At 38.0% G+C, this 25,757-nt stretch overlaps 1 protein-coding gene across 3 annotated transcripts; it reads left to right on the top strand.

Annotated features, from left to right (window-relative positions):
- LOC104243434 (uncharacterized) lies at positions 1-24,876 on the top strand. 3 transcript variants are annotated; one of them, XM_070172162.1, is made up of 19 exons: positions 1-1,692; positions 5,752-5,837; positions 6,066-6,446; positions 7,132-7,215; positions 7,376-7,756; positions 10,521-10,581; positions 15,147-15,285; positions 15,390-15,475; positions 15,556-15,801; positions 15,972-16,219; positions 16,352-16,570; positions 16,641-16,868; positions 16,967-17,020; positions 17,139-17,204; positions 17,291-17,431; positions 17,523-17,576; positions 20,882-20,941; positions 23,762-24,157; positions 24,302-24,876. In XM_070172162.1, exons 1-19 carry the CDS (start codon positions 345-347, stop codon positions 24,467-24,469), a joined length of 4,446 nt encoding a protein of 1,481 aa, XP_070028263.1. In that variant the 5' UTR covers positions 1-344; the 3' UTR covers positions 24,470-24,876. The 3 variants fall into 3 exon arrangements, 2 of the variants coding, with proteins under 2 accessions (XP_070028263.1, XP_009796919.1); XM_009798617.2 differs by having other exon boundaries at positions 15,972-16,222; XR_011406888.1 differs by lacking the exons at positions 20,882-20,941; positions 23,762-24,157; positions 24,302-24,876 and having other exon boundaries at positions 15,972-16,222; positions 17,296-17,431.
- The last annotated feature ends 881 nt before the right edge of the window (positions 24,877-25,757 follow it).

Here is a 25,757-nt window from a genome sequence, read left to right as displayed (position 1 = left end):
AAAAAGGAATAAAATAAAAACATCTCTCTATCTCTCTCTAACGTTACCCGTTCTCTGTTCTACCGAAAATCGCGACTCTTCCAAAAATCGAAATACCTGAAAAAAGGAAAAAAAAAGGAAAAAAAGGGATCCAAAAAATAGGCCCCGACGATAAAAATATTACGCCCCCCAAAAACAACAAACCCTAACCCTAGCTTTCCCTATTTCCCACGAACTATCCATACATCTTTCTCTATTTCTCCGAAAAGGAAATTACAAATCTGAGAGCGTTATCTTATCTTTTATAGATTTGTGTGGAGATAAGTTTTTCCGGTTGTCGCGGCGGCGGAAGTGGCGGTAATGGAATGTTGGAAGGGTGGTTGTGGGAGTGGATGGTGGCGTCGATGACTGGTGGTGGTGACGGTGGCGGCGGGGGGAGATGTCTGCGGCCGAGGAAGATGATGGGTAGGGTATTTACGGAGGAAAAGCCATGCCCAATATCTATCCCTAGGGTTTCGAAAAATGATGAAATTACAGAAAAGCCCTCAGAGTTTGATAAAATTACGGAAATGCCCCAACAACCAGAAAAAACTGAAAGTGCGTTAGACTTCTATTCCCAGGCGAGAAAAGCTTTGTGCCAAAGTAGTCCTTTCGATACCGAGGATTCTACTTCTCAGTCACAGCCGTCTTCTTCCTCTACCGTGCACCTTACTTTACCCAATAACTTAGCGCAGTTGTTAAATAAGCATTCTGATAGTAGAAAACGACACAAGAAGTCTCATGGAGGAATTGAAACGAAGAAGAAGAAGTCATCTTCGCGGCAAAAGGGCGGTCGTAATAGTGGATTCTGGGACGAAGTTGAGGAATACTTTCGTGAATTATCTGTGGAAGATATTGATAGATTGTATAAACTTGGGTCGTTCGAGTTTTTGGGTAATGATAATCAGAAATTATTGTTCATTCCTACTACATTTGACAATGTGGGTAGTGGTGTAAGCAATAGTGGAGTGTTGGTTAAAGAAGAAGATAATAAGGAGAGTGATCAATTTATGGATGTGGACAGTGAAGGAGGAAGGGAAACTGAATTTGTTAAAGAAGAAAAGGATGGAAATGTGAATGTGAAGCCATGTTCGTCATCCTCTTGTTTGCCACTGAGTGGGTTAGAATGGCTATTAGGTTCTAGGAATAAGATATATCTTGCCTCTGAACGACCCTCAAAGAAAAGGAAGCTTTTGGGTGGAGATGCAGGGTTGGAGAAGCTTCTAGTTGCTCGTCCCGTAGAAGGGTCAGCTGAATTTTGTGACTATTGTAGTTTAGGTGACCATGGTGATGTGTTGAACAGATTGATAGTTTGTAGTGCTTGCAGTATGGTTGTTCATCAGAGATGTTATGGTGTGCAGGATGATGTTGATGGCAGTTGGTTGTGTTCTTGGTGCAAGCAAAAGAATGATGAGATGGTAAGTAACGGCAAGCTGCCATGTGTTCTTTGCCCAAAAAGCGGTGGTGCCATGAAACCTTGTAGGAAAAGAGAAGAATCTTCTTGTCTGGAGTTTGCTCACTTGTTTTGTTGTCAGTGGATGCCTGAGGTATATATTGAGAATACTAGGATGATGGAGCCGATAATGAATATTGATGGTATAAAGGATACACGGAAAAAGTTAATTTGTTATCTCTGCAAGGGGAAACGTGGGGCGTGTGTTCGGTGCACTAATGGTATGTTTTGCTGCTTCCTTACTTTACAGTTCCTGCATTTCTTCGTTAGATGGCTTTCTCGAAGATGTTTGGTTTATGGGGAGCTACTAGTTGACATAGTTAGGACTCTTTCTGTTTCATAGCAAGTGACTTCATGCTGTAGTCTTTTACTAAAGAATTTCTGTTTGACATATCTTGTATATGCTCATCTCAGTTTTCTTAGGCTGTCATCTTATTTTATCAATCATTTGTACCTGAGCAAGAGTTAAGATTAAATAAATCTTAGTATTTGATTGCAGTGTTCATTATGCACCTTTTTTTGTTGATTGGAATATGTCTGAGGACCAACCGCTACCTTCCAAACTCGGGGACAATGGGTCGCCCCTCTACCCTTCTCCACTTAAATGCCAGGCTTAGCTCGTGTTTTTGTTTGACCTAAGTTGCAAGTCCCTCATAATTCTGTTCTTCTTCTTCCCCTCTCTCCCTACAAATCATGTAAAAGAGTGGATTTTTCCTGATATTTACTTCTTGAAACGCGGCTTTGGAGTTTCAATGAAGTAGGAAATCAGGATAGAGCTACGATTCAGTACAATGTGAATTTGATATCTCTGTTATTTTTTCTGATTTGTTCTTGGAGCTGTTAACTTTCATTGTTTAAGAGAATGTGGAAAGTTTCCGGCAGATTATACTGTTTAGGTCGTGATTTTTCCTTGTTTTCTGTTTTCTCATTTTGTCTGTGGGAGTTGGGGTGTTTTTCTCTTTTATTCGTGCTTTTTCACCTTTCTGACCAGTTACCAACTGGTGTTGACCTAACTTTTCTCAAATATTTTGGTCAGTAGGGTATGAGGAGGTCATTGGATCAGAGAATTTGACCAGTAAATCTATAAAAGTTACAGCTCAGAGTTGAAGCTGAAATTGCTGCTTGGCTTTTAAGCAGACCCTTGAATAGCGTTAGTGATTGAAAGGCTCATATAAGGAATACTTTCTTTTCAGTGATGGGAAGTTGCTTGGTGTCCGTCACGCGAAGGCTTTTTGCAGTTTGAGGGGATTTGTAGTACTTACCACTTAGAAGTTGTATGTTTTTCTTTCGCTTTTCCAGTTTAATGCAGTGTTGTCAAAGGCAAAAAGCTCTAAAAAGCGCTCTAGGTCTATCTGGGATTTAAGCGCAAAGCGCATTTAAAGTGTGGGCTTTAGTTAAAAAAGGCGCAATGAAGGAAATAAATAAAAATTTATATGTATTTCAAGAACAAAGTAACAAATTCATTGATAATGTTTCCCTTAGCAGCTAATACACTTATTTCTGATTATAGTTGTTTTTTAGTGCCGCTTGATTCAAGAGAGAAAGCATGGGTAATGAGGCGCACGCCTTAGTGCCTTGCCTTACACTGAAGCGCAACTAAAGCGAGGCAAAGCGTCCTCCTTGAGCTTTTTTGAGCTTCAGGGCTTAAGCGCGCCTTAAATGAGCCTTTGACAACACGGGTTTAATGGACATCAAATTGATTGATTCTTACATATTCTCAACTTGCCAAAGAGTCTCATAGATACACAAGGGAAAGGCCGTGTTTTCTTTGTTTCAAGAAGTCGATTATGATTTGAATTGGAAGCTAATACTAATTACTTTGAGGATAAGATATGCATTGGATCCGCTTAGTTTGCTTAATCTTGACCTTTCAAAGATCCATTTTGGTATATGGCTTGATCCCCCTTTCCCCCCCTCCCTGCGTGATGTCCTTCTTGGAAGGTAGATGCTTCCCAATTATTGGCCTGAAATTTCCAGCTGTGGGGATGAGGGGGTTTTAGTCTCTAAAAGGAGTCTAGGATGCAATTCCGCATCATGGAGAGACTGTGCGATAATACCGCACCGTCAAAACTAGGTCATTGTTTAGACTTTAAGCTTGTGGATGAGCTTATATTGCAAATAAAGAGCTTATTAGAAATCTTTTCTATTTTCATTTACTCTTTTGGTGTAAACGGAAATACCCATGTGTGTATAGATCCTCGGGATAATTGGTTGATGATTGTGGTTAACCTTACCTCACACCATGTATTTAGTTGTTGACACATAGTGTAGTTTTTCTGATCTATCCCTTAAAAAGACAGAGGTCTCATTAACTTATCTTGTTCATTATATTATATGAGCTGAGACTCAACTTTGATCGAGAATAGTAACGGGATGAGCTGAGTTTGTAAACTTGAGCTTGGATGATTTTTGGTCACTATCAATGTCTTTGGTATATATCTACTCAATGCCTTATTTTTATGCTAAGATGAAAACCTTACAGACTAAAGTCTTTATCCTTAAAATAGAAATACATTACTCTCTCTAACACATTGTATGTGACGGTGTTTAAGAAGAAAGAAATACTTTTGAAATTGTGGTCTAAAACAAGCCATAGATATTTGTGTGGCTATAAATTATCTCATTAAGGATAAATGGTGAAGTTTAAAGTTAAATTTTTCTAAATATAGAAATGTGTTATTCTTTTTGAGACAAAATGAAAAGGAAAGTATGCACATAAAATATGGGAGTATATGTTATGGTATGTGACCTTCAATTAAAACTTCAGTTTATTTACTTTATCAAGCCAAGCTTGTATACGAGTCACAATAAAGCTTGTTTAGTATTTAAATTGTGCTCAAGCTGGGTTCCTATAATGCTCGAGTTGAGCTCGAACAACCAAATAACTGTTGGAGTATGTACAATTGAGGTGTTGATATTAACATTCAAGTGTCTTTCCAAATAGCCCTGGGGCATTCCTCTAGTGTTAAGAGCACAATGGGTTAGGCTCACTTCACGGGCTTGAACCTAAATGGAAACAAAAGCCTTGTTTAAGTGGAGAAAGATAGATGGTTAGGCCCATTATCCACCGAGTTTCGAACCGTGCGCCACTGACGCTCATGGATTTCTCGGTTATTAAAAAAATGTCTTTCCAAATATTTGATAATTTAAAGACTTATGTGTGGAAGAACGGATGAATTTTCATATATGAATCCAAGTTCTTACAAAAAGACTACTAATTGAAGGCAATGAATTAAGAATTAGGGCAATGACTGAATTGGCTCTACAAACATTAGAATCCCAACAAGATTAGTTGGGGCATACTTTTGTTTTTCGTTCTTTTGCTATCTTGTACAGTCCCAATCGCACATTCTTTGTGCTGTTTTAATTTATAAAATTACTTTACCTTCTTTATAAAAAGAATTAGGGGAATGGCTATTTATTCTTTGTTTTTCCACCTTTTTTTGTTGAAGAGATAATTCCAAAATGTTTGGTTGCTATTGATAGTTGATTCTAACTCTTAAAAAGCCTTAAAAATTGAATATAGTGAAGACAGAATGGGAGAATATCTTCTATTGACTATGGTCATCTCGTTTTGCTAATTTGGATCGTTTGCTTTCCGTCGCAACTCGCAATTACACTCTTTTTACCTTTTTTTTTTGGGGGGGGGGTTGCTCAATGGCCGAAAGATCTGCCATGATGGGTTTTTGAGCTATTCTGAGGGAATCATCGATGTTGGATTAGGTGTAGTTGCAGGTGGTCAATCAACTCACGCATCTTTCAAATTTTAGACTGGTTCTTCCAATATAACCGTATTTTGCTCCATTGGAGTATTAAATTTTGCAGATCTGTAAAAACACTCTCGTGGTTTGCAATCTTTATAAGTTTTTTCTCAACGATGGAATGTAATCTCTAACTACTGGGCAAACTATTTACACCACAATGCAATTTCAGCAACAGACAGTCATCAGTTTCCATCCGTCTAAGTCGGATTTTGGATATTTGTTCTGTCAGTGAATAAGTTGGTTCAGTTAGAAGGTGGTCACCTTACATGCTAAATATTTGGGTAGAGTTGAATATCTTTTCCTTTAAATTGTTGATGCAGTTTGCTTCTCTCTCTCTCCCCACCCCCTTCCCCCACTCCCCTTGCATTACTGTTCAATTTCTGCCCCTATATTGCTTGGAGAGAAGAAAAACAAAATAAACTGAAAGATCCTGTCTAACGGAATTGTTTGCCCTATACTATTTCTATAGACTTTTCGGGCTTGTTCCTTGTTAATTTCTCCTCTTAATGGTTGTAGGATCTTGTAGGACTTCTTTCCATCCTATATGTGCGAGGGAGGCAAGCCACAGAATGGAGATATGGGGGAAACTTGGATGTGATGATGTGAGCTCTATTCTTCTGGTCTTCTGCTTTGCGAAATTGTTAATTTTCCTGTAATGGCTTTTTTTCCTGTAATGTTGAACTGCTAATTTTTTTTTCGTTTTCGATTTTGGTTCTGAACTGATGTCATTTTGTACTAGATGTAGTTTTGATCCATTTCATTTTGCAACACACATATTGATTAAAATATCTTCCTTATTACTTTTTACCTGTTGTGTGCAATGCTTTTAGGTTGAATTGCGCGCGTTCTGCTTGAAGCATTCAGATTTACAGGTCAATAGTGGCAGTCAACAAGTTAGAGATCCTGCAGTAGATGTTTCTTGCCCCACAGATAACAATCAGTTGGCAGCATCAGTCACAGCCAAACCACACAAGTTAAAGCTTGGCTTAAGAAATGGAGACAAAAGGGTGCTGCACGTGGACAATTCTATCTCGGGTTTAGATAAGTTGAATGATGATGCATTACAACAGCAAGAGCTGCCAGAGAAGGACTTGAACCTTAAACGTCAAACAGAATGTGGCATTTCACAGCAGCCTGTTAATAGGGATTTATGTGTAAACAAAGATAGTGATGTGGCTGATCAGCTAAATTTCACCGTGATATTAAAAAAGGTATTACCGCATCTAGACTAAGTAGCAATGGTACATTCACAGACTCCTAGATCATGTTGGCAAATTTTGAAAGCTGTAATGAGATACAGAATTTACAGCTATGTCAAGCAAATATATTAGTCTTCGCATATATGTTTTCTCAGGTATAGCCTTAACCCTATCTCCATTTCCTCCTTCAGCCACCTAAAAAAAACAATAGTAGCTTTTTTATTCAAAGAGCATAAACACAATTTAGTGCCCAAGTCCATCAGCGAATTCCATCTTCTTTCTTTCCATTTTAGAGCCTTGGTCAAAGGAAAGGACAAGATAATCCTATAGTCACTTTTCCATTTACTAAAAAAAGAAACCCTATTTATTCTTCAGAAAACATTTGATTAGGCTACCAAGAAAACAAGTTGGATATAGCAGAAAACAGGGAAGCAGAATTACATTAATGCCCATTGGAGTTGCAGAAGTGTCCAAGTAGATGTTGGCGTGCCCAGTACAAAAATTAAATAAGATATGATGGGCTTTTGGACCTTGTGTGACTGATTTGTTCTGGGAATTAAGTATGACCTTGGATATGTGACGTAAGATTTGGTATCTGCGCTTTTAACCTGTGGAAGCTATCTTTTTGATCTTTTTATTCCAGTTTTATATGCCACTTTAGTTTATAAAATACTGAATCTATTCATTGCTTTTTTAGTTAATAGAGCAGAAAAAAGTTGATGTAAAAGATGTCGCTGCGGAGATTGCTGTATCTTCAGACTTGTTGGACTCAATGCTCAAGGTAATATCCTTTTGTTCTACTAGTCTTGTCCTACCTTTTTTGTATTATACACCTGATGAAAAACTGAAGCTTTCTGTTTCTGTTGAAGTTATTGGTCGAGCTGATTTCTTTTTGGTAACATACAGATACTTTTCTTGATCCACAATTCTGCTAATTGCAGGATGATAAAATGGTTCCTGACATACAGTTCAAGTTAGCTAAGTGGTTGAAGAATCATGCTTATATTGGAAGTTTACAGAAAACTCTAAAAGTTAAAATTAAATCCACAATAGCTCCAAAAGTTGAGGCTGGTGTGGTGGATGGTTTGGATTCCATTAGAGTAACAGAACCCGAGATTACGGACTTCGTCCGCGTCAAGTCTGTACCACCTCGGAGAAGAACCAAAAACAATGTCAGGGTTGTGAAAGATGGTGAATCACTTTTTCCAGCTAAGGAGACACTCAACACTGATGGAGTATCATCGGATGAAGCTAAAACTAGTGTGGTTGGAAGGGAAGATTCAAGTTGTCCAATAGAGTTTCCGTCTGCTGGTTTGCAGCAGGTATGAAAAATGTTTTATGATTTTGGTTATTTGATTATATTTGAATTAGGTTGGTTGAATGGAATTAGTTTCACTGAGTTGGTTAAGTGTGGTTGGGGTAAGGCTGTAGCGCTTCTGCCTCCTATAGGCCAATGAGCAGGCCACCTCCCGTTGCCAGCTCGAAGGGCCCGGTAGTGATGATTTACTTGCTTTGGTAAAACATCAACTGAAAAGAAGCCAAATTTTCATGAGAGTGGCTTTGACATGACATTCGTTTGATATTGACATTGTGTTCTGTACTAAGGTTAAAGTTTGGAACTAAACTGCACATTAGTTGCTGGAGTCAAGGTTCATTTTTTCCAGTTTAGGCTTTTGGTATGAATCACATTGAGTATGGTATTTCTGATTGAACACTAGAATCAGTGAATTTTGGAACAGAAAGAGAGAAGACTAAGAGCCCGTTTGGACATAAACAAAATTTCCGTTTTTCCAAAAAAATTTCACTTTTTTTCGAAATCAGCGTTTGTTCATAAAATTTTCAATTTTCACTTGAAGATGCATTTTGGAAATTTTTGAAAATTTGAAAAACTCCAAAAAGGTGTTTTTTAAAATTTTCACTCAAATCACTCACAAAACTTCAAAAACAACCCAAAATTATATTCATGTCCAAACACAATTCTAGAGCCCACTAAAGCTATCTTTCAAATACCATTTTCACTTGAAAAACTTTTTCACCATGTTTTGGAATTTTACAATTCTTATGTCCAAACGCCCACTAAAGCATGAAAATGGAGCAAATTTGAGTTGCGAAAAGTTGTTACTTATTGACCATGCCATGCCTAAGAAGTGCGACACTGTGGTATAATAAAACTTGTGATTACCGTGTTCTGATTTGTGTTATGCTATTAGGGCTTAAGTTGTTGGGCGATGGCTGTTAAGCTTGGAAAAGATAATCTGACTAGGAACCTATTAGTGTCTTTCACATCGATGGTAGCTATAGATGTTTTTGAATTATGCTATCTTTCTTTGGAAGATTATTTCCTTCTTTTCTGGCTTATTTAGCAGTTCTCTAGACTTCTATAGCAGCACGGTGTGAACCTTGATAATGGAGATGCGTGGCAATGAATGGGGGGCTTTAAATTTCAAGGACTAAAGCATGCAATATTCGGTGTGAATTTAAACATTGATTCCTCAAGTTCTTTTTGATATAATATTTGGAAACTACTTAAAAAATACTCTAAATTACAATATTTTATTCTTAAAAAAACTTAAGACATGCTTGAAAAAAATTGTAGTACAAGAGAAACGAAGCAATAATTGTGTCATACTATAATGAATTTCTATCTCTAGCTCCATATCTTTTCCTGGCTTCTTTCCTTCTCCCTCTGATTCTTCATATTCTTCAGCTTTCAACTGTTTTCTCCTCTGATATTTGTAATGCTCATGTTAAACATCGCAAAATTGAGGGCTCATAGGTGGGTAGTATCCTGCAAAGTAAAATGATAGTTTGATCTCTATACTCCCTGCAATTTGTGCGGATATGGGACAAATTTACGAAAACTCTCATGCCCTTCCTGTAATTATATCAGCAAGGAAGGCCGATTTTTAAACATATGAGACCAATTTACCATAACTCTCACCCTGTTCCTATAAATCAGTAAGGACTCATGCTGCGCCCCAGGAGAAGAAGCAATTCTTTTCGGCGTCTTCATACTCAAAATTTCCTTCCACACTTCTCTCCTGATGCCCTCTTTAGTGAATCTCATATAAAAGGTCGTCATCGTGAATCATCCCGCCCGTGGTCCTCCCCAAAGTGTTCTAACCTTCCCCACTCTCCCCTAAATTGTGGCTGTATCTTTTTTTTGAAAAACCTCTTGAACTTACTTTATCTTTTAAAAATAAAAGAAAACCTCTTGACCTTATCCCCCCTCCCCCCCCCCCCCAAAAAAAAAAAATGAAGAAAAGAACAAGAACATCATCATAAAAAAAATCCTCTTGAATTTCCTCCCGTTCCTAGTCCTATATGTTCCTCTTGAACCTTGTACCCCTCAAAACGCCTTGAAAGTTCCTCCTCGTAAGGCTGGATACTGTTATCTCACTAGTGGTACAAACCTTGGGATGCCTCCTTCTGTGATACTTCCCCTCACCATTAGTCTTGCCAAACATGTATCATGTCATTTTCATCTATATAGACTTCCATTTCTTTCGTAATTCCTTCCCATTGGCTCACACGTTGCGTTTTGTTGCCTTGCCGAGAACTACCCATCTCTTGATCTTCCCTATGCCATAATAAATGTGGTCCCTTCATGTCACAGCCATTTTCCTTATAGCACCCTCTTGATTCTTGCATTGGATTTTAACAGGATAAGATCATTTTTGAGACCTTTTACTTCCGTGAGAAAATGCTCCTGACGGGTCTACATTTCTCGTTTTTGCAATTGTAATCATGATCTGTTTCGGTATTTGTAATGTTGGTGTTTGGCTTTTGAAGTACTTAGAAATTATTCCCATCTTGACCTTATCAATAACAAAAATTTTCATTTGGGAATATTCTGGTCAAGGTATTCTGTTAATCTTATAATCCCTCTCAAGACTTGTTTGGTAATTGGCCGACCACTATATCTTTGATGCCCTTTGGTGATCTGAATCTTCCCTATGTAAGGGGCACCGAGATTTTGTGACCTATTGAACTGATTTAGTCTGTGATTGATTATTTATTCTTGTTAAAGGGTGTGACTTTAAATTAGTTAGAGGTAATGTTCTTTCCTATCTTGTTCCTGTACAGGTTATGCCCGAGATTGTTCCTTCAAAAGCCACTCTTGCAGGCAATTCCAACAATGATGAAGGTTTGCATTACAGATTACTGATTTCGGTCTGCATGTGAGGAATATGTAGCTTAACCTTTGTAGGAACATTGTCTTTTTTTGTTCATTTATTATGTTGCTGAAATGATATCAATTGTCAAAGGTTCTGCAATTAATAAATGTCTTTTTATTTCACTTGTATTTCTTGTGAATAGAGAATACCTGTTTTATAGATAGACGACAAATTAGATACATATGGACGATTATAGTGTCATAAGCATCTTGCATATACTTTTGACACCGGTTTGGTGTTTAGTACAGTCAAACCTCTCTATAACAACCTCGTTTGTTCCGAATATTTTTAGATGTTATAACGAAGTGCTGTTATAGAGAACATATATTATAACATAACATAAAAATTGGTTCCGGAAAAGCTTGGCTTTTATAGTGAAGTGTTGTTATATAGGGATGCTGTTATAGAGAGGTCGTTGAAAAATGAAAAATTGTCTAGCCAACAATGAACTGGTATCACGACAATGGGGGACCTTGGGTTGAGTCAGAGCCCGTTTGGATTAGCTGAATAGCAGTATCTTTTAAGTACCAAGAGCTAATAGACACTTTTAAGTGCTGGAGCTGATTTTATGAATAAGCAATTGCGTGTTTGGATAAAAGTGCTGAAACCGAAAATAAACAGTCGGTATGTTTGGTGGTAAAAGGTGCTGGTAAGCATGTTTTTCTGTTAAAGTGACTGAATGCCCTTAAAGTTGTTGACACTAATAATGAGCTTATTATTGCAAAATTTTTAATACTAAATTGGTTTAAATGCAAATTAATTTACAACACAATTTCAATTTAACTCTAAATTGATTAAATATAATTATTTTTAATAAATATTGATTATCTATTTACAAGGTAACTTTAGATACTTATTCAAATCATACTATAATTAATAGGTTTTGTTTCAGATGGTCAGAAAACTATGCAACTCTTATTCATTTGATAGCTTATGCAGCATGTGCGTGTGGATATTTTTGGCTTTTTTGATTTGATTTCTTTGTCTCAATGTTGCCTTGGTTGATGACACAACAACTAAAATATTCACCTTGTTGACGGGATTTTCACGTGGCTACACCATAATGTGCGTCGATTTTATGCTATTTCTTTTGGAAAAACCTATTTCCTGTTTATGCTAGGTTTCCTTGTTCGAGTACTTTGGCCAACTTTACAAACTTATAACTAATGAGGATTTAGGTAAGTTTAGTTAGACAAACAATATATATGATTTTATTGATATCGAACTTACATAATACTCCCTCTGTCCCAATTGATGTGTCATACTTTTCATTTTAGCCTGTTCCCAGAAGAACTTCATATTCCTTATTTAGAAACAATTATACTTCAGATTCTACCCTTAGCGAGATGATTTATAGCCACACAAATGTCTATGGCTTGTTTTAGAACACACGTTTCAAATGTCTTCCTTACTTTCTTAAACTTTGTGCCCAGTTAAACACGGTCACATAAATTGGGACGGAGGGAGTTGCATATCTATCTTATAATATTGCTAAAAGAGTATGTTCTTCCAGAAGAATAAGATGAAATATTAATGAGAAACAAGAAATTGCCAAAACGGTTAATAGGTTTAAGATAATAAAGCTTGATAAAAAAAGGCTTAAGATAATAAAAAATAAAAGTGAGCAAAAAGCTTTTTGTATATCAACTCCTTTTTCACTTATATCCTATGTTGCGCGGACTCTTCAAAATGATGCCGCACCCGTGGCGGATCCTTCAAAAATACACTATTTTTGGAGGATCCGACACGCACCCGGCAACTCTTTCGGAGAGTTCGAGCAACATAGCTTATATCTCTTGTATATGGGATTTATCTTTTTCCCCCTGCGGTCTTGGGCCTTGGAAACTAGACGGTTCCATCTGAGGCTAATGCATGATCTTGCCAAGTCCTCGATAAATGCCTGCAGAGGCTGTTGTGCAATTCCACCAACTAAATATATATACATATTTTCTTTGTGTGACTTCCCCATTAGATTCCGAGTTGGGATATAGGTGCATCTTTAGTTTTTTATGGTCTTTATTTTTTGGTGGGGGGGGGGGGATTCTGTAAAATGAACCAACTTCCTGTAGCATGGTTATATAAATTTTGGATAACTAGTTATGTTTTTCTGTGATTGGTAAACTAAATTTCTTTAGACAAGCCTACTGGAAGAACTAATGCATACTTACCCATAAAATATAAATGCCTGAACTTCTCGTTAGCCCCCATCATCACACTATCATGTAGTAAAATTTCCAGAGCCTTGCCATTTTACCGATGTAAAATCTCCTCATTCATGCTAAGATTGTGCTTGCTACTTTATATGTTGGGTTTGTTGTCATACCTTATGTGCACTACAAAACCTATACTGTCTCTCTAGTCATTAGCTCCCAGCCAACCTTCTCATTCAAGCAGGTTCTCTGCTCTTTCAAAATCCTATATTTTATTCCATTCTGAGATTGGTGATGTTTAATTTCCAACTGTATCAAGTTATTTTAACAAGTGGCGAGTTTTAGATTGCCTTTAGCGCTAAAAAGCTGGAGACTGTAATATCTTTCTTCGTTGCTGATATGGGCAAGAAGAAAGAAAAAACATTAATAGACAAAAGAGTAGAGGAAGAGTAATTTGGCAAAAGGGAAAGAGATCCGTGTTAATTTAGTAGCCCCAAGTTGTATTACCTTGATGACTTCCACTCGAGGTCAAGAAAAAAAGGGTGAACGAGTTATTATATTTGAATATTAGTGGTTAATTTGTGAATTAGCCAAATAATTTTCGACCTTTTGAGGTCAGTATATACGGTCATATCATTGTTGGAAGATGTGAAAAGGCTAAAAGATGCAACATTAAATAAAATGATCTGAAGTGTATTGCTTCTAGATATTTTTGATAAAGAAATGTTACTTTTATATATTAAGCTTTACTTAGTGAAGATCTAACAAAATAGGCCATTGTTTGCTGAGGAACTAAAAGAAAATAATTCGATTAAGAGGAGGGAGTATAATTTTTTGTTGGGAAACTGCTGAAATATTAGGATAAATTCATACATATGTAAAAAAGAGTTTTCTGAGAGTTCAAGCGAGCATTTGACACTTGTAGATAGGATGATTAATTTCCTTAGTTTAAGCGATCATTTGACACTTGTAGATAGGACGATTAATTTCCTTAGTTCTTTTCACATGTAGCTATTTTACTGAGATGCACACGTCACACACTCTGTGGGTGCTATTTCCTAATAAAATTTTCATTGAAAGTTCGAAAGCTAGCATATTGACACTTAGAATCCTGCGGATTAATGATTGAAATGACAGACTAAGGTAACCAGCTATTGGTTGAAGCAGGTGATAGTCAAGTATTTTTCTTGCGAGCTGGTTGCTTTTGTCCAGAGGTGACATGATAAAAAACAATATTAAACTACATACTGAAAATCCTAAAGACCCGTGTAAAATAATAAAGCATATAAAAGTCCAATCACTCTTATCATCAAAAACCATTTGATAGATGATCCCAGCTAGTATATGCTGGTGCTTATAGAAAGAAAAGAATAGAGGATTCTTTGATGGTTTGTCAACTCCGGATCACTCTTTCGTGGCTAGATGCTTCTTGTACAATATCAACAACAACAACAAAAAAAAAAAACTAGATCCCTCTTGTATCTATTTAGTTGGTTCAATGTAACCCCTGTAGATACCCCTGATTTTTTTTTTTTTTTTTTTTTTTTTGTGCAGTTTCTTAGCACCCTGGTTTTAGAATAGGCACCTTTGTACAAGGAACTAATTTGCATTTCTTTGCGAGCTCAATTGTAATATCCTTGTACTATCTTTTTGCATCCACTTGATGCTAGCAACGAAACTTTTGCTTCATCAAAAAAAAGAAAAATGAAAAATAAAGCATCTAAAAAGTCCAGTAACAACAATTGTGAAACTAATTGGATACAAATTACTCTTAGCAACATAACCAAAGCTGCCGGGTTTATTCTCCAGCTCTAGCTGCTTTAATTGAAAGAGTGGTCCGCGGTCCTGTATTCTATCAGCTCATGGGTCACAACCATATAGACCATATTTTTCTCGTCTTCAAAGGATAATCTCTTTAGCTTATCAAGCATCCAATCCATGTGATCGATTAGTTTCCTTGCTCCAAACTCCTTCTTATCTGTCTTTCAATGTAGACATTTCGCTTACCTTATGCTATCTATTGTTTTTCAACCTGAACGACGGGGTTAGTTCTGTTTTCGTCTGAGCCTATTTTGGTATTTGAGTGCGAGTTTTGGTTGCTTATTGTTGAAAACTGACTTGGAACCAAATCCACCTCCGATAAAATCTTGAAATGGTGAAACTGCCTTTGCGTTATGCTTTACAATGTCGGTTAATTTTAATGTCATTGAAGAACTAGTTTTAAGTACTAACTATGCCTCTTCTTGTTTATATCTGTACAGTGTTTGCTTGTGATGAGATGTAAGGAGAATTTCTCTTTAGTGAAGCTATAATGTAATAATGAGCTTGTATATTTACTGCCTTTTGCCATTCTCAAAATTAATCTGTGAATAATTTGGCTGCAGAGCCATCTAAGGTTTCAGTCCACAGCCTTGACAATGGTCAAGTGGAGCAGGGTGCTTTATCTGATCAGAATCTTGTGACAGTTGCTGATACGAGCAGCACTATTTCTTCAGTTTCTTTTAACCACTTACCGGATGTCCTGTAAGTATTCTATACTTTATGTTTAGTTGTGACTTGTAGCTACTTTTTGAGCTACGTCATTTTAACTATTGAGCTTTACCAGCATTTATATTTTCTTCATGCAGTAAGCATGAAGCTTTCCGTAGCTCCTACATTCACCCTCTTATTCAGAATAGATTAAGGCAAATGGAGAACAGATCCCCTTTGGATGGTAATATTCGTGATTATTATGGTAAAAGCTTGTGGATGTCACTTGTATATTGAACTTCATGTTATTTATTATGCTCGCAGATTTGAGACACGGAGAAGTTTCTCAAATTGAAGCATCTTCCAGTTCAGGAATCTGCTGCAGTCAACATTTTCTACAGTCAACTTCTGGCAACATTCTCAAATTGAATGGTGCATGCCTTGAACAGTTGGTGAAGGCAAGTAATATGGGCCTGCTTGAGCTTTCACCAGCAGATGAGCTGGAAGGAGAGCTCGTTTATTACCAGCACAGACTGCTTTGTAATGCTGCTGCAAGGAAACGTTTTAGTGGTCTCTGCTATAAACCCCATCTCCCATTTGCGCGTTTTAGCATTATTGCCTCCTTTTCTTGTATGAGAATTGCAGAAAATAACATGCACCTCTTGCTGAGCTTTTTCATGTGCCAGAACTCATGGCTATTGTTGTTGAATTAACTGATGGTCATTTGATTTTCTTTGCAGATGATTTAATTGTTAAGGTTGTGAATAGTCTCCAACAGGAGACTGATGCTGCTAGACAACGAGAATGGGATGCTGTTCTCGTTAGCCAGTATCTTTATGAGCTTAGGGAAGCCAAAAAGCAAGGAAGGAAAGAAAAACGACATAAGGAGGCTCAGACTGTACTGGCTGCTGCAACTGCTGCAGCTGCCGCATCGTCTAGGATTTCATCATTGAGGAAAGATAATGTAGAAGAATCTATGCACCAGGAGGTTGTAAGTCTATTTACGTTAGGACTTGAGAGCCGCTGAAGTAATATTAACAACTATATCAGAATTTTAATCTTGTTGTCGCCATACTGAGTTTATTTGTTTTTTTCTTCTTCTATGCTGGGTGTTTTGAAGATGAATGCTACCAATGAAAGGCTTAGGCTTTCTTCCCAACAGCATCCTCGTGTCAAGGAGACGCTTTCAAGGCCAACCAGTGTGCGGATATTACCAGAGACTAACTCTGATCTTGTCCAGCCAGGTTCAGATTTTTTGAAAGACCATGCCAGAACTTGTGATGTCTGCAGACGGGCCGAGACCATTTTAAATCCCATCCTAGTTTGTACCAGCTGCAAGGTAGGAAGCACTGCATTCCTATTCTTCCTTTTAAAATCTTTTCCTGAGTTCAAATTATCCTTGTTCATAGGTTGCTGTTCACTTGGATTGCTATCGAAGTGTAAGAAACTCAACAGGTCCTTGGTATTGTGAACTATGCGCGGATTTATTGTCATCTGGGGGCTCTGGAGCTCAAGCTTCTAATCTTTGGGAGAAGGAGAAACCTTGTTTTATTGCAGAATGTGGGTTATGTGGTGGTACTGCTGGCGCTTTTAGAAAGTCAAATGATGGTCAATGGGTTCATGCCTTCTGTGCTGAAGTAAAATGCAATCTTCATGTTTAGCTATTCATAATCACACACTAGTTTTATTTACTTTGTTGCACTGATGAATGCACTAATTTCTTTTTGTTCTGTAGTGGGCCTTTGAATCAACTTTCAAAAGAGGGCAGGTACAACAAATAGAGGGAATGGTACGTGCTTAGCAGAATAAGAATGTCTTTTGCTCAATACAGTTGTCTTTAGGTCTGGAAAGCTGGACTTGCATAGTCTATGTAATAGTTATCGTATCAATCATTGTGATAATGGCAGGCAACTGTCCCCAAGGGTAACGATGTCTGCCTCGTATGCCAGCGGAGAAAAGGTGTATGCACTAAGGTAAAAGATGTGATAGGGCTTTTTTTGCATTTTGAAATTGTGTTAAACTTAGTTTGTTTATTGGAATACTACTGTATTACTTGCAGTGTAGTTATGGTCACTGTCAGAGCACATTCCATCCCTCTTGTGCTAGAAGTGCTGGCTTCTTTTTGATCATGAGAACTAACGGTGGCAAGCTGCAGCATAAAGCATATTGTGATAAACATAGTTTGGAACAGAGACTTAAGGTTGGTGTTGTCTTTGTCCATGTAATGGGTGCAAGTTTCTCTAGTGATTAGTACTTGTGTCATATACTCATTGTTTATCACATCTGATCAGTCTGAGACTCAGAGACATGGGGTGGAAGAACTGAAGAGCCTGAAGCAAGTCAGGGTAAGTGATGATATTTGCCTGATTATCTATCATGTTTCAAGTTGCATAAGTTGTCTTGCTGTCCCGTTCATTTTTCTTTGGTTTTTTCCCATGTTTTTGATTTTTTGTCACTTTTCAATTTTCATCTCCATGGTTATTAATTCTGCTAAACACTAAATAGTGTATTAGACATAGTGCTTTCAATCATATTTTATGGTTGCGATGGAACATAGACATCTGCTGCATGGACAGTTTAAGTAGGAGAATTGACAGTTAGTTGCACCAGTTCGATATAAATTTTATATGTTCACTTAGGAAATAGGATACTATTAAGAGGGTGTTGGACAGAGTAGCTGGTGGGTCTAGAAATTGGGGACTGTTTTTTTTTTTTTTTTTCCGCTTTTCAGTTTTGATCTCCATGGCTATTAATTTGCACGCTACTGACATAGTCATATTTGGTGTCTGCTGTGCTGTGCATTATCAATGACCTATTAATGTAGAAAGAAAAAAAAGAAGAGACGGGTTGCAAGTGAGACGCTTTTGAAGGCTGTGTTTAATATATAGACATGCATGAGCAAAAGCTACTGGAAATAAAAGCAATACTTAGAAAATAGAGAATCACAAAAGTTATGCTGGACCAAAGAGTTTGAAACGTACAAGCAATTTCACTCTTCATGTCAAAAAAGAAAATGCGTACAACCATTTTCTTTAAGCTTGTGAGCCATTCAGTTAAATCCTGAAAGCATTTCAGACAGTGTTCAGGGTTGGATCATATACCGTAGGTGGCCTCTTCTTCCAAATCTTAGTAACGAGAATAGGTCCAGTATAACCCGGTGCCTAAAAGGAAAATAGAACAAGTGACTATACTACCAACTACCAAGGTCACAGATTCTTCTTTTTACTGCCTGAAAGTCTCTATTTTTGCCATGTCGTTTGCAAGATGTTGGAGCAAGAGAACTACCCCAAAGAAAAACTTTTTTTCCCCTGAATGGTATATTGTTCTTGTTTTGGGAGTTGGGAGGACACCCTGTATCTTGATATGGCCTAGCTCCCTTTTGGCGCTAAAGAGAAGCTTGTGTAATTTAAGAGAAACTGACCCCGGGCTTATCAAGAAGATGGAGAAAATGACTCCTATTGGGTCCTTCCTAAGAAAGAAGTGAAGACTAAACCTTGGGGTTAAACTATAGACCAAGTTACTATTTGTAGTCGGCAACAGATTTCTTGTTTCTTAAGTCCTTATTGTGCCTGCAACTACAGTTGATGTTCATAAATCCAATTTTACAAACGATATTTTGAGCAATTTTACAGTTTTTTTTAATCAGGAGCTCCTTTCTTTTACCAGGATGTTTCTTTGAACAACTTACTGTCGTGTGATGTGAGGTTGGCTTAGTTGGCATGCAGGAGTTTCAAATTCAATATGATTTGCTGTCTAAAATTTTAATCTGAACCAGGTTGTTTTAATCCAGTTGGTGTTGTAAGTAGTTGAACTGGGTCCGACAAACCTTAATCATGTCTTTTTTTTGATTTTGATTTAACTTTTTGGTTCAACAAATTTAGAACATGGTGGAAAGCAAAGGAACATTAGTACTTGGAGCTTTTTTATTTTTTGGATAAGGTAAGGTGAGTATTACTAAAAAAGTGACACCGAGTAGGTGCATTGGGGTGTGCAATACAAAAAGCAAAGACTCAAGACCTTACTGCACATAATTGAGGAATTCTATCAAAAGTAGCAACGTCATATACATTTGTCAGCTTACACCAGTATGCTAATGTAAAGATACATCTGTATCTGATCTTCCTCAGACAGTCCTTTCTTCCTTAAAAGATCCGCTGGTTTCTCTCCTTCCAAAACACTCACCAAATAGCTGCAAGGATAGCGTTACAAAATGGTTTCATGCAGTGTTTTTGAGCGCAAAAAAGCGACAGAGGCTCGCCTCGCTTCAAAAGCGAAGCGCAGCTTCATTGAAGTGAAGCGCAATTCTTAAAATACATATAATATATATAATAATTAATTTATAAACTGAAATATACATTAAAAAAATCAAATAAACTAAAATATAAAATATATATATATATATATATATAATAATAATAATAATAATTAATTTTCTAAACTGAAATACATTTTAAAATTAATCAATCTGAAAATATAACATATATATAATAATTAATTATATAAACTGAAATACACATTAAAAAATCAAATAAACTAAAATATAACATATATATATATATATAATAATGAATTTTCTAAAATGAAATACATATAAAATTAATCAAATAAACTGAAAATATAACATATATATAATAATTAATTTTATATACTGAAATATACACTAAAAATAAAAAAAACTGAAAAATATAACATATATAAATAATGGAAGAAACAAGGAGAAAGGAAGCAGAAGAATCAAACCAGCGCTGGACTCTTCTTGTCAGAACTCAGAAGAAAAAAGAAAGAATAAGGAAGACGAAGAAAGGAGAAGAAGAAAATTACTTGGAAACCCTAGTTTTGTCGATGAAGAAGAGAGAAGGGATCTCTGTTTTGTCGAGCAATTACAGAAGCGAGCTTAGGGGTCTGTTTTGTATGATTTATAAACAGACCCAATCTTTTTTTTTTTTAAAAAAAGGGCCCAACTGCGATTTTTTAATAGAAGCGATCACTTCATCGCTTCGTCTCTTTGTCCACTGAAGCGTGCGCTTCACACGGTCGAGTCGCCTCTCTTTGGGAAAATCGATGCCTTGTCGCTTCGCGCTTAAAGCGACGAAGCGATTGCCTTTTCAAACACTGGTTTCATGTCTCTGTTCGTTACTTTCTGTATAGAGGAGTAATTTTTGTGCTTTCTGGCATACACTATTTCAGCTCTAAAAGATTCAGAATCGCTCTCCCTATTTGAGAAATGACCTTACAGTGAATAAAAAGATGGTTCGCATCTTCATATCCATCCTCACAAAGTACGCATCTGTTATTTTGAGTCAAACATGCCTCCTTGCTGTTGTTTTTCTTTCTGCTTTTTTCCCAGAAAAGATGGAAGGGGTGGTTGATTTTAGGCTCTATGTGTTTATTCAATAGTTTCTCAGGACAACTTGTTATAGGATTGTATTCAGGGTTGGACGCTGCTCAAAGTGCAAATTTTATGCTTTGGCTTGTAAATCTTTTGTGGCTGTTATCCCAGTCTATGAAGGTCCTTTCCATTATATGCTGCAGTTGTGAGCTACTGTTGGAATCTGATATTGAAGCGTTCTGTTTTTGTCTATCTATCTAGAATATTTTTGCTCATACCGGAGTGGCGAAGATCCTTATCCTTTCAAATCTTCATGTGCAGGTTGAATTGGAGCGATTACGGCTATTATGCGAAAGAATTGTTAAGAGAGAGAAGCTGAAGGTACCTTTTCTTTCGTTCCCATGCTCTTTGCAGATTGATGGCAGTTGTGAATACTCTTCCTGCATTTTTTCTGTTTGATATCACTGTTTGCCGCTGCCTTGTCAAACTCATCACTTTTGTTGCATTGCTGGTACAAGCTTTTTACTTGTTTCGTTTGCATATTGTTAGTTTGGTGTCTTGTATTATTACAATCTTGTGATTGTGCTTTACTTTGTCTGATTTGAATCAATTGTTTCTATGGTAAGAAACATTCTTTTTAGTACTATAGATATTGCACCTTTTTCCAAAGGAGGAGCACTTGGTTACCTTTCAAAGTACGCTGGCCAAGACCTAGATTGATTACCTACTCCTTAGTAAGTGTGATAGTGGCCTTTGCATGGATTACAAGGTTATTCCCAATGAGAATCTCTTGACCCAATATAGGCTCTTGGTGATGGACTTGGAGATCAGGAGGAGGAGGAGGAGGAAGAAAAGGGTTGTGCATGGTCTACCTAAGATCAAGTGGGGAGCCTTGACTAAGGACAAAACTTAGGTGTTGGGGGAGAAGTTGGTGGTTATGGGGGCATGGAGGAGTAATGGGGACGCGGGTAGTATGTGGACCATGACAGCGAAATGCATTAGGGAAGCTGCTAGGGTCTCGGAAGGTTACTTTGGAGGGCACAAAGGGGAGTGGTGGTGGAATGGAGAGGTCCAAAGAAAAGTTGAAGCCAAGAAAGCGGCGTACTTGAAGCTGGCGGAGAGCAAGGACGAGGAGGAGAAGAGGAAGAATAGGGAGTAGTACAAGAGGGCCAAGAAGGAGGCAAAGTTAGCGGTTACGACGGCTAAGACGGTAGCATTTGGACGTTTGTACGAAGAACTTAGCGACAATGGTGGGGGACAAGAAGCTATATAGGCTAGCCAAGGTGAGAGAAAGGAGGGCTCGTGACCTGGATCAAGTGAAGTGCATCAAAGACGAAGAAGACAAGACTATAGAAGAGGCGCATATTAGACAGATGATAGACATACATCCATAAACTCCTAAATGAAGAAGGGGACATGGGTATTGTGTTGGTGATTTGGAGCACTCCGAGAGTCATCGAGATTTTGGTTTTTGTAGGCGTATTAAGATTGGAGAGGTCGAGAGGGCTATGCGTAAGATGAGCAAGGGAATAACGATCGGGCCTGATGAAAAAGTAGAATTTTTGAAGAGCATGGGCAGAACATGCTTGGAATGGCTCACTGGATTGTTTAACATCATGTTTAGGACAAAGAAGATGCCTCACGAATGGAGGTGGAGTATGATGATTCCGGTGTACAAAAATAAGGGTGATATCCAAAATTGCAGCAACTATAAGTGTATCAAGCTGTTGAGCCACACTATGGAAGTTTGGGAGAGGGTAGTGAAAGCGAGGGTGAAGACGAGCGTGTCTATTTCCGAAAGCCAGTTCAGATTCATGCCTGGGCGTTCGACTACGAAAGCCATTCACCTTGTAAGGAGGTTGGTGGCGCAGTATAGGGAGAGGAAGAGGGAATTGATCTAGAGAAAGCATACGACAAAGTCTCGAGGGGGATTCTATAGAGATGTTTGGAGGCTAGGGTTGTTCATGTTGCTTACACTAGAGTGATTAAGGACATGTATGATGGAGCTAAAATACGGGTGAGGATAGTGAGGGATGGGGGTTCGGACCACGTACCAATTGTGATGGGGTTTCAACAGGGGTCGATTCTTAGCCCATTTTATTTGCCTTGGCGGTGCCATGGTGTATGTTATTGCGGATGATATTGTACCGATTGACGAGACGTGAGACAGTGTTAACCCGAGACTAGAAGTTTGGAGACAGACTCTGTATAAAGGTTTGAAGCTGAGTAGAATCAAGACTGAGTACTTAGAGTGCAAGTTCAGTGAAAAGACCAATGGAGCAAACACGAGGCTTGATACACAAATATAGTTTCAAGTACCTAGGGTTTATTATCCAAGAAAATGGGGAGATTGTTGAGGATGTTACACATCGTATTGGAGCGGAGGTGAAATAAAGTCTCGCATCCGGTGTTCTGTGTGATAAGAATGTGCCACCTAAACTTAAGGGTAAGTTTTACAGGGTGGTTGTCAGATCGACCTTATTGTGTGGAGCAGAGCGTTGGCCAATCAAGAACTCCCATGTCCAGAAGATGAAAGTAGCAGAAATGAGGATGTTGAGATGGATGTGCGGGTATACCAAGATTGATAAGATTAGGAATGAAGATATTTGGAACAGGGTGGGAGTAGCCTCAGTGGAGGACAAGATGCGGGAAACGAGGCTTAGATGGTTTGGTCATGTGAAGAGGAGAATCACAGACGCCCCCACTGAGGAGGTGCGGGAGGTTGACCTTGGTGGGTCTGAAGAGAGGCAGAGGTAGGCCAAAGAAGTACTGCGGAGAGGTGATTAAGCAGGATTTACCGTTGCTTCAGCTCACTGAAAACATGACCCTTGATAGAAAGGTGTGGAAGTCGAGAATTGGGGTAGAAGGTTGGTAGGTAGTCGAGTGTGTATCTTCCCCTTACCAGTAGTACTAGTAGTTAGCCTTGTATTCTACTATTGTTAGATCTCTATTACTACATATTGATTATTCCGCTTGTTATCTTGCTGTTGTTATCTTGTTATGTTGCTTCCTCTCTACCCTCAAGGTAGGGGTAAGGTCTGCATATACACTATCCTCCCCAGACCCCACTTGTGGGATTTTATAGTAGGTTTGTTGTTGTTGTTCGTAGATATTGCACGAAATGTGGGATTTGCTTTATTCTTCTTTTATGCTGCATGTTTTTCTGGTGTGTTGGCCTGATGGTTGTTTCTTGATTTGCAGCGGGAAGTAATCCTTTGCTCACATGATATTCTAGCTTCAAGTAGAGACAATGCTGTTTTATCTGCTCTGACTCGACACCCTTACTTCCAACCTGATGTTAGTTCAGATTCAGCTACTACAACATCCATTAAAGGCTACACTGATGGCTATAAATCAGGCAGTGAAACAATACAAAGATCAGATGACATAACAGTAGACAGTGCTGTAGCAGGAAAACGACGCATTAAGTTTCCTGTGCCTATGGACAATGATCAGAAGACTGATGATAGTTCTATATCACCCAACCCTGTCACACAAAAACCTGCACAACGAGCTTCATTTTCTGGGAAGCAAATCCCTTATAGAGCTTCTTGCAATTCTACAGATGACGGGGACAAGCGATTGAGCTACAGAAAGGTAGAGTCTTGTTCCATCTGATTCATTAGGTTTGACATTCTTCATAACAGGAAACATCCATGCCTTTAGTTGGATGTATGGTTAGATATTTGATATGCATTATTTGCTGGAATTTAGATGTTAACCAGTTTCTTGCATGTACAGCATATGGAAACTTTTGAGAAAGAGCTGGTAATGACTTCAGATCAAGCCTCAATGAAGAACCAGCGATTACCTAAAGGGTACGTCTATGTCCCAATCCGGTGCCTTCCGAAGGAGGAGGAAGCTGCTCCAGATGAGTGTTCTGGAGAACCACTGGATCCTGATGGATAGATTTAGCTCAGTCATTGTAGGATTTTGGTTCGAACGAGCACGCCATATCTGGCATTTTGCTGCTGGTACACCATTTTTATCTGAACCATCGGGGAGGATGGCTTATTTAAAGTTAAGATGATGTCAACAAGCGCCCTTCCAGGAGCCATCGAGATTAGGTTGAGGACGGTATCTGATTGTTGTATATTCATTCAGAGCTTACTGTACAGTGGAATTTGGAGTGGTTTGAATGGCTATGTCCCGATGGCTGTTTGTGGTGAGCTGGGTGGTGATAGTAGCTCTGCTTCTTGTAATTGTATACAGTAGTTAGAGGATATTCCCTACTACGCAAGCCTTGTAAAGTTATTGTAAATATTCTTACAGTGTTGATTCAAAGCAATTAGCGCAGAGCAGTGAGTTTAATTTTATCATCATAGTTCCACATTATTTTAGCGTTTTCTCGTACTGATTTCACGTTTCACCAGCTGTTATGTAAACCCTCGACTTTGTTGTTTGCCCTCTTTCAGTAGATTTTGGCATTGCCACGCGTTACTGCACAGTCGTCCTTTGCATTTAGGTATACAGTAGGTAAAATGCTTGTTTCAGTTGGCGAATTTGCAGATGAGATTATCTACCATAGTTTTAGCATCGACTATTTTCACAAATTATTTGTTATGGGACCAGTTTTGTTCTGCTTGTTATACTGGAATTGTGATGCGTGAATTAATTATGCTGTGAATATTAATGAAATAATATTATTGTAAAATACAAATTGTTTTACAGTGAATAATATATAGAGAGTTATGTAACAAATCAGTTTTAACAATTTTGTTGTCGTTAAATACTTTTGTTTCCATATTACTGGTTCATATATGTCCTATTCTAACTAGTCTTTGGGTACACGATATCTAATGAGCGCAATATTTTAAAACTAATATATATATATGGCTCGTTTCCATGAAGTTTGATGCCATGCTTACCCAATTAACCCACTTCTTGGAATTTTGACCGATGTACCAAGATAGGGCCAGTAAGACTCCTCATGAATAGCTTTATGCAAATCCTTTCATCCTTCTCAACTCCCACGAGTTTGTCACAGTATGTCCTCAAATGTACCTTCGGGTCACATGTTCCATCAAACATCTTGAACTTCGGAGGTTTGTAACCCTCTGACAGTTCTACGTCTGGCTGAATACATAGATCCTTATAGTTCAAACTTTCAATTCCTTTGCCTCCTTCAACACCCTGGACTCGACTTGTGAGCTTCTTGAGCTGCTCTGCCATATTCTTGATGAGCAAGCTCTTCTCG

Source organism: Nicotiana sylvestris, chromosome 4 (assembly GCF_000393655.2).
Source record: "Nicotiana sylvestris chromosome 4, ASM39365v2, whole genome shotgun sequence".
In the NCBI taxonomy this organism is placed as follows: domain Eukaryota; kingdom Viridiplantae; phylum Streptophyta; class Magnoliopsida; order Solanales; family Solanaceae; genus Nicotiana; species Nicotiana sylvestris.
Note: the sequence above shows the minus strand (reverse complement) of the source record. Positions and strands in the feature narration are given on the sequence as shown.

What these genes read in the sequence shown, in the direction of transcription:
- LOC104243434 (XM_009798617.2), top strand. Translation starts at nt 345, where the DNA reads ATGTTGGAAGGGTGGTTGTGGGAGTGGATGGTGGCGTCGATGACTGGT. An exon ending in TCACCGTGATATTAAAAAAG is followed by an intron (nt 6,447 to 7,131) that starts GTATTACCGCAT and finishes TTGCTTTTTTAG; the next exon opens with TTAATAGAGCAGAAAAAAGT. An exon ending in AACCACTTACCGGATGTCCT is followed by an intron (nt 15,286 to 15,389) that starts GTAAGTATTCTA and finishes TTCTTCATGCAG; the next exon opens with TAAGCATGAAGCTTTCCGTA.